We start from the raw sequence: 17150 nt of genomic DNA on the forward strand, positions 1-17150 counted from the left end.
ATTCAAGAAATCCCACCTGACCCATGGTGCCAGCAAAGTGCAATTAGGATCTCTGGGGATGCCATGCCACCATTTCTTTAAGATGAACTCAAGGACTACCCAGGCCATGGTTTTCTCCTCTTTTGATCAAAGTCATGTATGTTGATGGCAAAACATCAAGTAGTCCTGAAAGGCATATAGTGGGTTGGACTGTGTCCTCCAAAATGACATGGTGAAGACTTAACCCCGGCACCTGTGAGTGTGACCTTATTTGAAGATTTTCTGTAGATGCAATCAAGTTATGATGAAGTTGTTAGAGTGGGCCCATATCCAATATGACCAGTGTTCTTAAAAGAGGAGGGAAATGTGGATAGATACGGAGGACAATGTCATGTGAAGACATAGAGGGAAGATGGCCACGTGAAAATGGTGGCAGAGACTGAAGCTGGGCTGCCACCAGCCAATAAACATCTGGGGTCAGCAGAAGCTAGAAGAGCAAAGAAAGATTCTTCCCTAGAACTGCCAGGGGGAGAATGGCCCCACTGACACCTTGATTTGGAACTTCTGGCCTCCAGGACTGTGAGACAACACATTTAATTCTCCCTTTTGGGATACTAGCAGGTCTTGGCACACCCTCAATTACTGGGGATCACTAAGAACAAAGATGGTGGCTTAGACAATCACAAAGTTTTTTTTTTTTCTTTTTTGTGTGTGTATGGTGGGGGGTGGACAGAGGGAAATAGAGACTCTTAAGTATGCTCCATGCCCAGTGCAGAGCATGATGTGAGGCTCTATCTTACAACCCTGAGATAATGACCTGAGCTGAAATCAAGAGTTGGATGCTTAACCAACTGAGCCATCCAGGCACCCTGACAATCACAAAGGGTTGACAGACAACCAGGAGTTCAGAGTCAGCTGATTGGTGAGGCTTATCTCCTACACAAGACCAATTTGTCAAGACTGGGAGAGGTTGCTGTCATATCCAATATGTAAGCACCAACATACAGAGTGAAGAAAAAAATAAGGAAACAGAAGAATGTGTTCCAAACAAAAGAACAAGATAAATCTCCAGAAACAGATCTTAATGAAACAGAGGTAAGAGATTTATCTTATAGAGTTCAAAATCATGGTCATAAAAATGCTCACCATGGTCATGTCATGAACAAAGTAAGAATTTCAGAAGACAGAAAATAAAAGTAAGTACCATAAAGAAATCATAGAGCTAAATAACACAGTAAGTGAACTAAAATATTCAATGCAGGGGTTCAGCAGCAGATAGATCAAAGAGAAGAAGGGATCAATGAAATCAAAGACTGGGCAGTGGAATTCATCCAATGAGGGGTGCAAAAAATTTTTAAAAACTATAAAGAGTGAAGATAGCCTAAGGGACTTAATGAGACACCACTAAGTGGACAAACCTACACATTATCCGGGTCCCAGAAGGAATGATAAAGTAGAAGAAAATTATTTAAAGAAATGATGGCTAAAAACTTCCCTAACCTGGAAAAAGAAACAGACATCCACATCCAAGAAACCCAAAGAGTACGAAATAAGATGAAGCTACACTGAGACACTTTATAATTAAATTGTTAAAAATTAAAGATATGGAGACTCTTAAAAGGAGCCAGAGAAAAGCAACTTGTTACCTACAAAGGAACCCCTCTAAGACTACTGGTGGATTTTTCAGCACCAATTCTTGTCAGAAGAAAGTGGGATGATATATTCAAAGTGCTGAAAAAAAACAAAAACTGCCAATCAGGAATCCTCTAAGTTGTCCTTCAGAAATGGAGAAAATTTTCCAGACAAAAAGCTGAAGTTCATCAGCACTAGACTAGCCTGACAAGAAATGTTAAAGGGAATTCATTAAACTAAAATGGAAGCTACTAATCAGGTAACTGAAATGAAAACAGTATGGAACTCACTGATACATAGTTAAATTCACGATATTGTAATGGTGGTGGGTAAATCACGAATAATTCCAGTACAAAGGTTAAAAGACAAAAGGATTAAAAATAACTGTAAATACAAATATACACAGTATGAAAAAAATAAATTGTGCAATCAAAATAATAAAACACAGGGAGTGTAAACATATAGACCTTTTGTATATGGATTATATCTGAAGGAAACAAACTCAGTATCTCAAAGAGGTATCTGTATTCTCATGTTCACTGCAGCCTTATTCACAATAGGCAAGATATAGAAACAACCTAAGTGTCTGTTCATGAATGAATAAATATGTATCTATACACAATGCAACACTAATTAGCTCGATGAGAAGAAAATCCTGCCATTTGTAACAACTTGGATACCGTGAGGGCATGGTACTATATGAAATAAGTGAGACAGAGAAAGACAAATAATGTGTTAACTTACTTGTATGTGGAATCTAAAAAAAAAGAAAAAAAGAAAAAAAACTCATGAAAATGGAGAGTAGAATGGTGGTTACTGAGGAGATATTGATCAAAGACTATAAACTTCTAGTTATAAGATGAGTAAGTTCTGGAGATCTAATATACAGCATAGTGATTATAGTTAACAATACTGCATTATATACTGAAAGTTGCTAGCAGAGTAAATCTTAACCATTCTCACCACAAACAGAAATGGTAATTATGTGCTGGGATGGAGGTGTTAGCTAAGGCTACGGTGGTAATCACTTTGCAATATATAAATATAACAAGTCATACACCTTAAACTTACAAGATATTGTCTTTTTTAAAAGATTTATTTTAGAGAGGGACGAGGGCAGAGGGAGAGGAAGAATCTCAGACACCGCACTGAGTGCAGAGCCTGACGCAGGGCTCGATCTCAAGGCTCTTGAGATCGCAACTTGAGGCAAAACTAAGAATCAGATGCTTGACCAACTGAGCCACCGAGGTGTCCCAGCTTACCCAAGGTTATATGTCAATTCAATAAAGCTGGGGGGAGGGGTGTGCTTCACACAATTTTAGTGTACCTCTAAGCTAAAAAATCATCTAATTGGCACCACTGTATATTTCCAAGTATCCTAATCCAGTCAAGAAATAAGGTAGACATCATTGAATGACTTTTGTCTTTATTTTTTGACTGCCACTCATTAAAGTGTTATTTCACATAATTCTGGTGGCTAGATGTCCAGAAGTCATAGAATTATCCATTCATCTGCTCCAAAGGTGGATGTCCACTTTACAAACAGGACAACAGCATCATGTATTTTGCTGCATTCTTGACGTGAGTGCACACACAGGAGTGTTTCTCAAGCAGTGGTGCCTGGGCCAGCAGCATCACCTGGAAACTTCCTAGAAATGCAAATCTTCTGCCCACCCCAGACTACTGAATCAGAAACTTGGAGGTGTTAAACAATCCAGATTTAATAAGCCCACCAGGGAATTCTGGCACACACTAAGTTTTCAAGTTTTGAATTAAGCATCAGTCCTCAAAGATGAAGTACATTATATGCAAGAGAAAAAAAAATAACACACGTTAAGGTTAACTTTTGCTGCTGGCACATGACAGGAGTTCACAAGTCAGCTCCAGGGGTGGCTCCATGGGCACACGCCTTGATAGCGCTGACGTCCAGAATGGATGAAATGAGATGAGCCTTGAAAACTGGATGAATCCCGAGGAGAGGATTTAAACAAGAGCAACCAGTGGAGACCAGCCACTACAGAATCCAGTCTGTGCACACATGTTCTCCTGGACAAACCGGGACAGGTTGTATGTGGGTGGCAACTGTTTGCAAGGACATGTTCAGTGAGGTGTCGATTTGGGCCTGTTTTCTTATATAGACCACGTGTCACAATCAGCTGAAAGCCAGTGATTGCAGTGTCATTGACCCCATCATTAATGTCAATCAGACAACTCATAATAGGAAACACTTTTATTCTTTAAAAGCCATTGTTTTAAGAAAAAGGAATCAAAACTGTACTGGTTGGTGATCACATTGACCATTATCAGGATAGTACATGCTATTAGGAAAATGTTATTTCTTTTTGTCTGAGATGCTCCTTGCTGATCAGCATCTATGCTATAGCGATGTCAACGATACACATTACGAGCATATTTAGTGAGCAAGACAAGGGCCACGGCTTACTCTAAATACTTTCCTTGGCTGTAGCAGATGACCAAATTTGATTATACATTTTCAGAGCTTAGAAAGACTAACCACTTAATCATGCCAGAGCTTAACAGACCAGCATTAATAATCACCAAAAAAAGGCACTTTAAAATACACTTGATAAGGAGTGACGCTAATGCAATGAGAACTGGTCAAAGCCCTGTACTAAACTTTGTCATAGATCATATAAATAGTGCATTCTCTGTTTCCATACGTATATATAAATATATATATGTGTGTATAACCAACAACCATAAACACGAGTGTGTCTATCTCTGTAAGTCTCTGGATGGGGGAAAAAAACCTTTGCTGTTTCCTTTAACTTAATAAAACACAAAAATTCTAGGCATTTCACTCGGAACAAAGAATGAGGAGATGGGCAAATTAACGCAAAAAAGTACCCTACTACCCCTTTGTGTATTGACCCAAAAAAGCAGTACAATAAATACTCAGAACTTTCCTAAGTTGTCAACTATTAAAATAAAAAAATCTAGTGTTTTAAAAAAGTTTATTCCACTGGAGGGAACAGGGAGGGTATTTTTGGTGCTGTCAATCTCATACACTCACACATCCACATTGCTTCGACTGAAGAGAGTGGAATGAACACAAGAAATCTTTTCCACAAATTCTTTCTTTCAGTACCCAAGTTTTGGATACATTGTGTCATTCCACTTAGTTTAACGTATAAACGAAGTCTTGTATAAAGATATTTTTAGGATGTCTAAATTCTCAAGATATTTTCACAGAGTACTACAAGTACTTAGAGGATTTTGGTGAAATAAACAGAATTGGCCACATACACACTAGTCCCACTGTGTACACCCCAGGCTTGGGTGTTCTGGCTCGATGTTCTCATAGACCAAATTGATCTGTTCCAGAGGTGGACAAAAGGCTTACTCGTCCTTCCCAGGAACAACTGTATAGACTTACTTTTAGAAGATGAGAAAACAATTAGTGATGGCATTTAAAGTTTAATTACTAACTGTATAACGCCTGAGGAAAAAAATCAGAGCAATTTCTGAAAGGTTAAGAGTCAGACTCCGGGCATTTCCGTTTTTTAGCTGCTGGCTCTTCAGTCTTGTGTGATTCTAAAGTGCTTGCGTTGGATTTGAGACTGGGGTCGGCTTTAAGGTTATCCATGGCGACAGTGAAGCCTGAGAGAAGGTAACCCCCACCTCCGCTCATCAGTAGTTTGGGATGACTTCGATCTGGCAAAACCTAATCAAAACAGAAAGACATTCATGTTTTCCTAAGCAGATAAAGCACATGCTAACAATACACATGCCAGAAATCAGAATTCAAATGACAGAGATTCTCTTGAAGATTTAATCTGATCAATCTCTAAAGAGCGCCTTCCTTCACGTGCAGATTAAAGTGTAGAAACTGGTTTTTAAGGATTTTCTTCTGAAAAATAAAATTGAAGCCGCTGCTCTCAAACCTGAGGCAAGTTTCTAGTGGCGAACAAGCAAATGTCTGTGTTGTACTCTGGACCTGCACATAGCTTGCTTCCTACTGGCTCCAGGAAGCTTCACGGCCAAGAGTGGAGTGTGGGTCCATGGAGAAGTAGCTACTGGACATATCCAGAGCTTCCCTCCCCTGATACCTTGTTAACTCCGACACAATCTCTTCTCTGCTGTTACCATAGCTCAAGAAGATCACTGCCATGTAGGGCAGAGTCTGCTCAGGGCCTCGAGTATCCTGGATCAAAGCAGTAGCTGTGCAAGCAGCAGGGCAGGGCCTGTGGCGGCCATGGAGGTACTCCCTCAGTTCTCCCTTCGAGAGGGACCAGCTGTGAGGAGATCGCGGGGCACAAAGCCTCTAGCTGCTGCTTCTTTGGGATCCTGAGCAGCATGCATACACAGGGAGGCCATGGGCTGCTCCAAGTCGATTACTGAGCATGGGTACCCAGGACTGCAACACTTCTGCCCAAGACAGGGCTCCTTTACTGGGCAAGCTTTGCTCTGGGGTTCCCCATCATCCTGGCCGAGACTCTCTGGAGGCAGCTCTGCAGGCTCTTCCTCCCCATCTGCCTTTCTCCCCCTCCTTTTGCAGCAGTCAGACCTCCAACACGGTCTGAGGGCTTTCCTACCTGGCTCTGCTCCCTCTCCTTCTCCTCTTTCAGAGGCATCTTCCCCCATAAATCCCTTATACTTCTAATTCCATCTTAGCGTATGCCTTCCAGAGGACCTGAACTGATGTTGGACCCACCAGTAAATCCTGAAAATCTGCTGCAAAGACATCTCAGCTGAGAGGGCAGAGTCACTTTCTTGTTGGCCTAGGGATTTTGCTATCATCCGTTATTCCCTCCACAGTGATCTTGAGGCCTTGGAGAAACACGAATCCTAACTGTTTGCATTTTAAGTGGCTCTGGACTGGAGTTTCAGAGTAACAGACCCTGACATGAAGGAGGAAAGAGGGTCAGAAGAGCCAAGGCACTTTGTCTGAGTTACAAGCAGGAGATTCTTTCATCTGTAGATGGAGATACGGGCATCTACTTAACAGCTTCTGGCACCACTGCAGAGAGCCAGCGACTCAGGAGAGCAGCCCCCTGGAACCAGCTGGAAGAACACGTACCTGGTAATTCCTGAGCCAGGTTTCCGACAGCCTGAGGTTGATGACCCCTCCTCTTTCCCGCAGTTTTGTGTAGCATTCCAACAGGGGCTAAAGGCATAAACAGAATTCTGTTAAGAATGCCTGTGAGGGCTGTAATTTGAGTATTAACACACAGATGCAAGAACTCCCAGCTCTTCCATGTCAGCATTACCTCTTTATACTGACAGTAGACCACAAATGGTCTCGAAGGGGCCACGAAGTCCAGCAAAGACAGCAGGAGTGGAGTGGGATGGAAACGACTAGCAACAATTAAACTGCAAAGAAAACGTTAGACAAATTATTTCTCTCCTTGGCAAGGTAGAGCATAGATTTTAAAATGCATTTAAAATGACCATCTACTGGGACGCCTGGGTGGCTCAGTTGGTTGAGCGTCTGCCTTTGGCTCAGGTCATAATCCCAGGGCTCTGGAATTGAGTCCTGTGTCAAGCTCCCTGCTCTGAGGGGAGCCTGCTTCTTCCTCTTCCTCTGCCACTACCCCTGCTTGTAGTCACTCTCTCTCAAGTAAGTAAAATCTTCAGAAAAAATGATCATCTATTCACTTGCCATGACTCACGCAAGGAAGAGCTTTAAATACCACATTCTACAAATTCCCCCCCCAAAATAAAATCATGTGTTTCTAAGAAACACAAAATGAACTAAAAGCTCTCTTGGTGCTTGGCAACTCTAAATAGCATTTAATGACATTCTTGACTTTAAAAAATCATCTGGAAACAAATCTAACATTGTAATTCTGCCTTTGCAGATATCAGAATCTACGTCTCCTGTCAGGTTTTCCTTAGCCTTTACCATTAGCCAGAGTCGTATCAATTTGAATGTCCTACCCCCTGCATATAGCAGGACCACACAGACTCATCCGATACACTATCACTGGAGACACTTCAAATTTATTCTAGAACTCTGAAACCAACATAATTTCCCACATCCACCAGATACAGCCTCCTGTCTTAAAAAACTTAAGATAGATTCATCATCTCTGCTCTGACTATAATCAAAGCAGACACACGAAGAATTCTGTGTGAAGCACAGCCCACGGATCCCCAGGTATCTGTATTCCTTCATCAACGTACCCATCTGAGTTTCTTTCACTCAACAGAGCAGCAGCCTCTAAGTGTCTTTTCCTTTGCTCTTCTTGTCTCCTCTGCTTTTCCTGAATCTTCAAGAAGAAAAAGAAGAAATTAGCATACTGAAGTCATTCAATCAGGTTTATGGAAATGATGGTCTGTCAAAAATTTCAACAGTATTTATCAACCTGGACTAAAGCAACAGGAGGTCATTCATGAGGAAGCTGGAAACACACAAACCCGTTTGTTATAGAACCATCAGTAAGCTACCTACACAATGCTCCTGGATCCCAAAGCTCCGTCCCAAAGAATACATGACACACGTGTGCACACCCATGCACACATTTTCTCCGTCTGCTCTGATATTTATTATCTTGGGCACTGATGCTCCAAAGCCACACCAAATCTCAGTGCCAAATGAAACTCGAAGAGGAATATTACAAAGGTAGGGGGACTCTTAACACTTACATAATCCTTTTTGCTTCCTCTCTCTTTAGACTCCTTATAGTCTGGATCTTGCGAGACAATTTCCACTGTTTCCTGTTCTGGTGGGTGACGGCTCTCCTGCGTTTCTGCCACGTTGTCTTCATTCTCCTGTTCCGAAGTCTGTTTTTCCTCCAGGGTGCCATTACTTTCTTCAGCAGAAGCACCGTCTTTAGGCTCTGAAGATAACATCTCCGCAGAAAATGTTCCATTTAGGAGACTGTCCACTTTGTTGAGTGGGAAATCATAAAGACCACTGAGGAAAGATTTGGGGAATCCAAAACATGCTGTTGCTGCCCGAACAGGTCCACCTCCAGGGTACAGCTGAATAATGGAACCAAAACCTGAAGAGATTAAAAAAATAAAGGTCTGCTGGATGGAGGGGATTCTAGACTCAGGACACCCTTAGGGTCCTCCACTGTAAGAAGACTGAATGTCTCTACTCTTTGCAGGGGCTGTGGGATAATGCAGCTCCCCCTGGCGGTCGTTTAACCCATGAATATTCCCAATGAAGGAAATAACAATTCCAGAACACATGAACCTCCACGTGACGCTACGGTAAAACCGTATGATCTTGCAAATTTGGGTGTCACGTGATTGGCGATTGGCTCTCAGCTTTCCCCCAGTCTGAACCTCAATCAGGGCAGCTCAAAGTTCTTACCTGCCACAGGGTTAGAGGGAGGGCAGGCAAACCAGGCTGTGTGCGTTCCTCCAGGACAAAATATACCCCACGTAGTCTTCTCATCCAATCCCCTCAATTCTGACCAATAAAATGAGAACCAGCTATCCAAGAATTTACTGAAATCACTGTCCTGGAGGTCCAAGCCGGCCAAAGGCTTCTTAAACATCCCCACTGATACTGAAGTTGGGGAAAGGGCAACTGCCATCCAGCGGCACCGACACAGCACTGGCTGAGAGATGTGGACTCTACACGAAGGTTGCAGGGACTAGGGTGGTGTGGGCCCACCCAAGTCATTTCGTGAATCTTGCAGTAATTCAGCCTCACTTTCTGTACCCTCACATTTTTAAGCCCTTCTACTCACATCATGGTAGTGCTCTAATGAACTTAAAAATGGTAAATCTTACCTCCCATCCGTTCCATCATTGCACCCAGCACCAAGCCTGCACAGGTTTCCATTACAATCATTTTATTGCCAGCACGGACATTTCCCAAAGTCAACATCTGGGCTAGTGTATCATATCTCATGTGGCTAAGGAAAAAAGAATGATTTGTTTATTTTTAGCTAAGCAGAAGCAGCTATTTTAGTCTTTTTTTTTTAAGTTTTGTTTGTTTATTTCATAAAAATTATGTTGATAAGATTATAGATTGTTTTGGAGGCAACAGTAAAAAGAACTTACAATTCATGAGGTAGGAGGACACTTTATGCAGGTGAGCAAGTTTTTCATTTTACTTAAAATCATGACTGTTCTTAAAGATATATTTTCCCCCAATTATACTTTTGAAAGGAAACAAAGCGTACTTAATTTTTCCAGGTTCTCTTGCATAATACATAATTGAAAGAATGCGGGTGGATGGCTTCACAACAGTAATGATGGCTTCATACCTGGGGGAAGAAAAAAGAAGACATCAGTTTTTAAAAACTGGCTTAAAAATACTTTATTTTAATAATAAACATTTTATAAACCTATAAAGATATAATACTTTCATCCTTTTCGAACAAAATCCACTTACTTCTTTTTCTTCTTTTTTATATATTTATCTTGAGCAAATTCTGTCTTGTCCCGGAATGTTGTACTATTTTCAATTAACTGCTGAACTATTTCCTATAAGAAAAGGAGCAAGCAGATTTCCTGAAACTTTATTTCCATGGAAATGATAACTTCAAAGATTTGTTACCCTAGAATGTATCCAAAGGTCTGATTTTCCAGTCCCTTTTCCACAGAAGTCTAAATAAATAAACTGCATTTTTTTTACCTCTACCTAGAACTTGTATTAAAATACAAGTACTTTGTAACTGTACTTAAAACAGGATAAAAAAAAAAAAACAGAACTACATAATAAAGGGAGAAGAGATATAAAGGAAATTGTCCTTCCTGAAGACACTGGCTGAAAACATTACTGAAAATGAACCAAGTTAAGCTTTGATAGTCACTAGTTATTAAATTCTCTTTTGCTAATAATATCAGTTGTCACTCACTTACATTCCTGTATATAAGAAATGAAATCTTTCATCTACTGAATGGCATGTACAGGTCAAGCTGTTGCTAAGAGAAAAGCAGTATTTTTATATTTCACCTTAAGTAAATCCTGCTTTAAAATCCAAGCAATTTCCTCAATACCAAACAAAAACAAAACACAACATCCTTTGAATATTACCTCTCCTTTAATGCCTTTGTCCTTTAAAGCTTTTATGTCATCTTGAGTAAGTTTCTGGGATTTCCCATCATCAATTATATTTCGATTATCAGTGCCTGCTTCTTTGGTCTCTAAGGAAGGAAATTGCTTAATGACATTGATGATCTGAAATTATGTAAAATCTTTCTTCTTCTAAGTTCATGTCCACATCCAGCCCATCCTGTACACGCTCTGGCCCCCAACGACCTTTTCTGACCTCCTTTCTTGGCCCCTGTGCTTCAGCCATGCTGCTCTTCTGTTCCTTAAGCACACCAAGCACGGGCTCACTGCGGGGCTTTGGCACCTGCTGCTCCCTCCACTTGTGAGTGCCCTCATGACAGAGGTCTAGCTCCTTTCCAGCCCTTAGGACTGAGCTCATCCTCTCAACCACGTCTCACCCAGGCAGCCTCCAGTACACCTCCTGCTTTACCATCTTCACAGCACACATCCACTATCTGCAAGTGTGTGTTTGCTTTTCTACTTATTCTTGGTGTTCCCCACTGCTCTGTACACTTTATGAGATGATTTAGACAATGCCTAATCATGCCTGGCACAGATTTGGTGCTCAATAAAAATATGGAGGTTAGTTTAAAAGTAATTTTAATTAATTAAAATTAATAAAAATAAATTTATAAATTTATTTATTTAAAATTAATAAATAAATTTGAACCAAAACTTCAACAGCATTGTAGTTATTTGATTTTAAAAATGAATTATTTTATTTTTACTAATAAACTATTTTACATACATTTATTTCAACAAATATTGAAATATTTAATTTTAACTAACAATAACCACTAAAATTACGGGGTCTTTGCTATAGACAAGGCACTGTTAAGAACTTCCTATATGTTATGTGACTGAAACTGGCTACAGCCTAGGCATTAAATGTATTTATGGCTCCATTTTACAAATGCAGATAGAAGACCCAGAGAAACCAAGTAACCTGCCTAAGATTACAAGGCAAGTGATGAAACTGGAATTAAACCTAGTCAGTTAAATTCGAAGCCAGATTCTTAACTGCCTGCAGCTGTTATGGAACTTCGGGGCATTGAAAGGAGTCTACCTGCCCTTACACTGAAGTAGCAAGGATTCTTCTAGGATTAAAAACTTGTCCCAAAGTCAGAAAGCCAGTTAATGATGGGCTGGAGCCAGAATCCAGGTACCCAAAGCCAAAGGCAGACCTTTCTTCATTCCACTAAGCTCCAGTTCTTAGATTACAAGTTTAAAATTTCTTTGGGGATAGCCTGAGTTAGCATTTTAGAATTGGGGTCAACAGGTTTCTGACTAGCCAGCTCGAGAGCACCTATTTCATATACCCAAAGTAGTGTACCTGAAGCAGGCTCTTCCTTCTTCTTCTTAGGCTGAAGGCTTCCTCCATTGGTCACTTCAAATGTGGTTCCATAACTATGGCCAATGACGTTATCCAGATAGAACCACTGTTTTTCAAAAGTTACTTTTCTAGGGAAGAAAATGCAATTAGCTGAATCTCATTTGCATTCAGTATAGAAAAAAAAAGGTTTAATCAAGTTTATTTCAAAACTGGTCTTCATAAAGAATGATCAGCAGCATTACCTCTGAACATAAACTGACAAATGAACTAAAGAGAACTGGGTTGGGGCAGAGACATAAAATTAGTAAGAACATATAAAAACACTGAATTTGGAAGGAGAAACAAGGACAGAAGACCTTCTTCTGAGGCATTGGTCTGGCTCCAATTTTGCACTGACAGGATGTCCAGACTCGCAGCTTTGTGGATTTCCTGTACAGCATAAAGGGTCACCGAGACTGCCAGGCCACTGGACACACACCGTCACACTACTTGCAACTGTAACTAGAAAACTCTTGAAACTGAACTATCATTGGGAGGACAGGGATTCAACAAATTCCCTGGTCTAACTGGCTATTTTCTTTCAAAATTATCTAGTAAAAACAGAGTTGCCTAGTTGGCTTAGTCAGTAGAGAATGAGATTCTTGATTTCAGGGTCATGAGTTCAAGCCCCACACTGGGTATGGAGCCTACTTAACATACAAACAAATTATCTAGTAAAGGCAAACTATATTTACAAGTAAATATCATTGACAATCTATACATTTCGAAATGGTGCTTAACACTGACAATGCTCTACTGAGGATCGGGCAACATCAGCTTTCCCCATTACCTGGATTTTTATATTATCATTTAAAAGGAAAATCCCACAAAAGCAAAAAAAAATTTTTCTCAAAAAAGAAAACTAATATCCACTGAGTGTTGACCAGTGGCGAGGCAGTATGTGCCAGTGTGTTTCATACTTTTTTATTTAATTCTCACAGTAATCCTAGGACATAGCTCCTTCCAGAAGAGCAATCTGAGCTTAGGGAAAAGTATCTTGTCCAAGATTCACAGTTACAAAGTGGAAGCTGGGATTAAAATCTGGGTCTGCCTGACCCCAAAGCCTGCTTCCTTCTACCATACCACACAGTCTGCTCCAGAAAAGGCTAATGGATCTCAGGAAGCCCTGACTAATTTTAGGACATGACCCATGTCTACAGAACTCTGAATCCTGGAAGACACATACTGTTTAATTTTGTTTGTCCCCTACCTACACGTTCTTCTCCTTTCTCTGTGCCCCAGGAGTCTATGACAGATACACAGACCACATCACCCAGACTCCATTGCCAGAACTTTCCCACCATTACTAGACCCTGGGTGCGTCACCACTCTCTGCTGGTTCTCGAAACCTTCCCACCCACTGTATGCGTATGTGTCACATCTTCATTAAATCTCCTCACTTGAGTCATCCAAGCGAACTCCTGTGAGATCCTAAGTGATCCAGATAGAGTCAATTCTTATTCTTTGCTAGGTGCCCAGTTTCTATAACATAACAGAATATAACAGACTTTTAAAATATTTGCTGACATAAGTCCAGTCAATTCAGTTGAAACTCAGTTCAGCCCAGACGTGCACTCCATACGCTCACCCCTTGAGCACCCTGGTGCTAAGGAAACACTGAGCTGGGTGGGGTTTACCCTTCTCGAGTCTGGTCTGATATTCAAAGAAGGGTGGGTCGCTCAAACTGATGCGTGGCAAGAGGTCACTGCCCCATTCAGGAAAATGGGGCCGGCCGAAGAATGTGATGCCATGTCTTCACTGAGAAGGAGTGGGATTTGCAGAGTATTCTTCTCAAAAAGTCAGATTGCTTCTGCCCATCCAGATGCATACAGACCCAAAAAAAAGTGAAGGGAGAATCTGCCCTGGGATGTAGACGAGCTCAGAGGGTCATATACTAAATAAAATGGTAACTAATGCACTGGCTTCTGCCAAGAAAAGTAATGAAAAGTGTTTCCAAAGAAGTATGTCTCGAGTGCTTCCAGATAGCTTTTTGAAATGAAGATATTATTACCTGCCTTATTGTTAATGGAAAAGCTATGTCTTAAAAAAAAAACAAAAACACATTAACAACCACATTTTAAAATTAACCAACTTAAAAGTATGAGAAAGAAAAGGAAGAAAAACCAAAAGTTCACCTGCATGGTCATTATACAGCTGTGTAAACTTTGGTATCATTTCATCAAACTTACAAGGACTGTGCTGCACCGCTGTACTTCAATTAAATAGTTTAAATAATTAGCACTGGCTCTTTCCAAAAAGTATATACTTGAAGGCTGGCCCATATTTTTAATCAGAAATTCTAAAGAGAAAATGGTGCAGATATTATATTTGTGGACTAAAGGACCCCCCCATATTTCTTTGTCTTTACTAAACTGATTCTTCTTCTTCTTTTTTTTTTTTTTAAAGATTTTACTTATTTATTTGAGAGAAAGACAGTGAGAGACAGCATGAGAGGGGAGAAGATCAGAGGGAGAAGCAGACTCCCCGTGGAGCTGGGAGCCACATGTGGGACTCCATCCCAGGATTCCGGGATCATGACCTGAGCCGAAGACAGTTGCTTAACCAACTGAGCCACTCAGGCATCCTCCTAAACTGATTCTTATGCAATGGACTTGGCTGTTACCAGCATCCTGCTTTGGGGACTGTTACTTGACTATTTTCTAATGACACCTGTTTCACTTTAAATACCAATCAACAGTTTGATTCACAGAGGAGTAAAATAAGTCACCTCATGTGCGCACTTCGAAATTCCCAATCTACCACTACATGGCCTATGGTCTGCAGAAAGCTGTTCTCTTGACACTGAACTCAACTTATTTCATTGTCAAAAGTACTGTAATAACCTAACTCAAAAGAAAGTTTGGTTGTACTTTTCAGATAATTAACGGAAACACCTCAATATATTTCAGCATTAATGAGCTGTTAGGGTGTAACAACCTCACCACCCCTGCCAAGAAGCTACCAAAAATTTCCACTTTTCTAATATTAAAACAGAGCTGTAACTAATCAACAGGATCAAAAATCAAGCATAATTTCAAGTTTTGAGACCTTGAGCAAACTGCTTTTGAGAAATATAACTTTCCTAGACCTGGCATCCCTTCCTGTAAAGTGAAGGAACGCTAGAGTGATCCTATGGGCTATGAGAAGTTGTTCTCCAACATTATTACCTCTAACAGTTATTCCAGTTTGGACAGAGAGAAGAGCCTGAGGGACAGAAAAGGTTGGAGAGGTTTCATTTTTTGTGGGATTGATCCTGCTCAGGAAATAGGGAGAAAGGATGGTCTGTAGGGAAAAGGCAAGGGAGGGGAGGACCTTGAGAGGCAAGGATATCAGAGAATGATTGATGGGTTCTTTGAGTAACAGGAGAGAACATCTCACGGACTTGGAAGAACCCTAGGACAGAAGGAAATGTAAGCGTGGGGAGCGGGGAGGGCACCTGAGCACCCGAGGGGCAAGAATGGGAAAGAGACCCTGTGGAAAGATTGAGAGGGATGTTGAGGGCAGAAGGCCAGATTTGAAATCATGGAAGGAGTACTCTGCGGGAAGACAGGAGTGATAGATGAGACCCCAAGGGCCGAGAATGGGATGTTGTGGGAAAAGGCCTCTCTGTAGGAAGACTAAAAGGAAATAACGAAAGAGGAGGTTGGGAATCTACAGAATCAAGAATGGGACTCTGGTGGAAGGGGCTCTGTGGGAAGACCTGGGGGAAGGAGTAACGAGAAAATGGGGACGGGGACGCCTAAGGCCAGCGACCTGACTTACTTTCTCCGCTGGACTTGCACTGCTTTGAACACATCTTCCCGTTTCAGCACCACGAAGTCGCCGTCGCGGATGCGGTGGTCCCCGGGATGCGGTGGCTGTGGGCCCGGCAGTTCTCCTGAGCCCTCCATGGAGCTTAGCCGGTCTCGGGGTTCTGCAGCGTCTCTCCGGCCCCCAGCGCCCCGCCCCTCGTGCTCTGCTGTCGCCGCGGCCAGCCTCACTACCACAAGCCGAGTGGACGCAGAACCCTCCGACCGGCACCGCCCCCACGTGCTGCGCGCCTCTTCCGCTTTCCGGTCGGAACCTCCGGACGGCTTCCGGCAGCCACACGGTTTCCGCCTGGCCGAACTCCTGCATTGGCTGCACTCTGTTCCGCCCCTCTCATCTCGCCGTCCCTTAGACGGAAGTTGCGTCACAGGCGCGCCAAAAAAGAATTTGGAAGCCGACGAGTTCAGGTTGAGTAGCTAAACATCTTCCCGCGAGCCTCTGAGGTGTAGGGGGAAACAGGTCCCCGAGCTGCTCCAACAGATGAGACTTGGTCCCTGAGCGAGGACGTCAGGAGGACTGCGACCGAAGGGACTTCGGCAGGAGTCACCCGAGGAGCTCAGACCTCAGTGTCGTCTTGTCCCCGTCTGTCTCCCCCCACCCCTCTCCGGAACGAGGGGAGAGCCAGGCGGGGCGCACCAGCTGCCACCCAGGGCCCTGCCCAGCTGAGAACCGAGAAAGCTCTGGGACCTCTATTTTTTGCAAGTAAGAACGGCGTGAGGAGACCTAAATGAAGTAGGATAATTAACGAAGCACAGCAGACGCCGGGTGGCTCCTTTACTCAGTTCTGCAGTCGTATTTCTTGCATTTGTGTTGGGATTTTTACTAGTTGTGCTCACTGTTCTCATTTGGGAAAGATAACGGTGTGTAGCGTTCTGGAAGGGGCGCTTCGTCTCGAGTTTGTGAAGACGGAGTTGGGAGCTCACTACTGCCACCAAACAACTTGAATCTTGATCAGTTTCTTGGGGCTTCTGTTTCCTAACTTGCCATATGGTCTGGACGATTATCAGTTTTGTCTTGTCCCAACATCGTGAACTTGTTTGGGTATTAACTTATTTATTAATTAAATCCCTTCAGACAGATTTGGATACAGTCTTTTGTGAAGAATTGCACCCCAGTGTTCTGATATATTCTTCTTTTTTTTTTTTTAATCCTTGGGATAGGAACTGTTTTTAAAAAATAGGTTTTATTTTTTAGAACAGTTTTAGTTTACAGAAATAATGGCACAGAAATTGCAGAGAGTTCCTTATAATTTTCTCTTCTCTCCCCTCAGCCCGGGTTCCCCTTGTTAACACCCTGCAATAGTGTGCTACATTTGCTGCAATTAATGGACCAGTATTGGTGCATTATTACTAGCTAAAGTCCAGAGTTTATGTTAGGGTT

At 42.0% G+C, this 17150-nt stretch overlaps 2 protein-coding genes across 4 annotated transcripts in view; one reads left to right on the forward strand and one right to left on the reverse strand.

Annotated features, from left to right (window-relative positions):
- Nucleotides 1-3321: 3321 nt before the first annotated feature.
- Nucleotides 3322-16011, reverse strand: TRMT6 (tRNA methyltransferase 6). The gene is made up of 11 exons (XM_032859148.1): nt 15726-16011; nt 11925-12052; nt 10574-10683; nt 9929-10020; nt 9717-9800; nt 9322-9446; nt 8221-8579; nt 7759-7844; nt 6843-6945; nt 6653-6739; nt 3322-5296 (listed from the first exon to the last, which is right to left on the reverse strand). Exons 1-11 carry the CDS (start codon nt 15851-15853, stop codon nt 5105-5107), a joined length of 1494 nt encoding a protein of 497 aa, XP_032715039.1. The 5' UTR covers nt 15854-16011; the 3' UTR covers nt 3322-5104.
- A 143-nt stretch (nt 16012-16154) lies between these two features.
- Nucleotides 16155-17150, forward strand: part of MCM8 (minichromosome maintenance 8 homologous recombination repair factor) — a 46893-nt gene continuing 45897 nt past the window's right edge. For all 3 annotated transcript variants that reach the window (XM_032859149.1, XM_032859150.1, XM_032859152.1), the window contains exon 1: nt 16155-16472. The gene's annotated coding sequence lies outside the window, so the exon portion shown is untranslated. The remainder of the gene's footprint in view (nt 16473-17150) is intronic.

This window comes from Lontra canadensis, unplaced genomic scaffold (genome assembly GCF_010015895.1).
Source record: "Lontra canadensis isolate GAN:19392208 unplaced genomic scaffold, GSC_riverotter_1.0 scaffold16, whole genome shotgun sequence".
NCBI lineage: Eukaryota > Metazoa > Chordata > Mammalia > Carnivora > Mustelidae > Lontra > Lontra canadensis.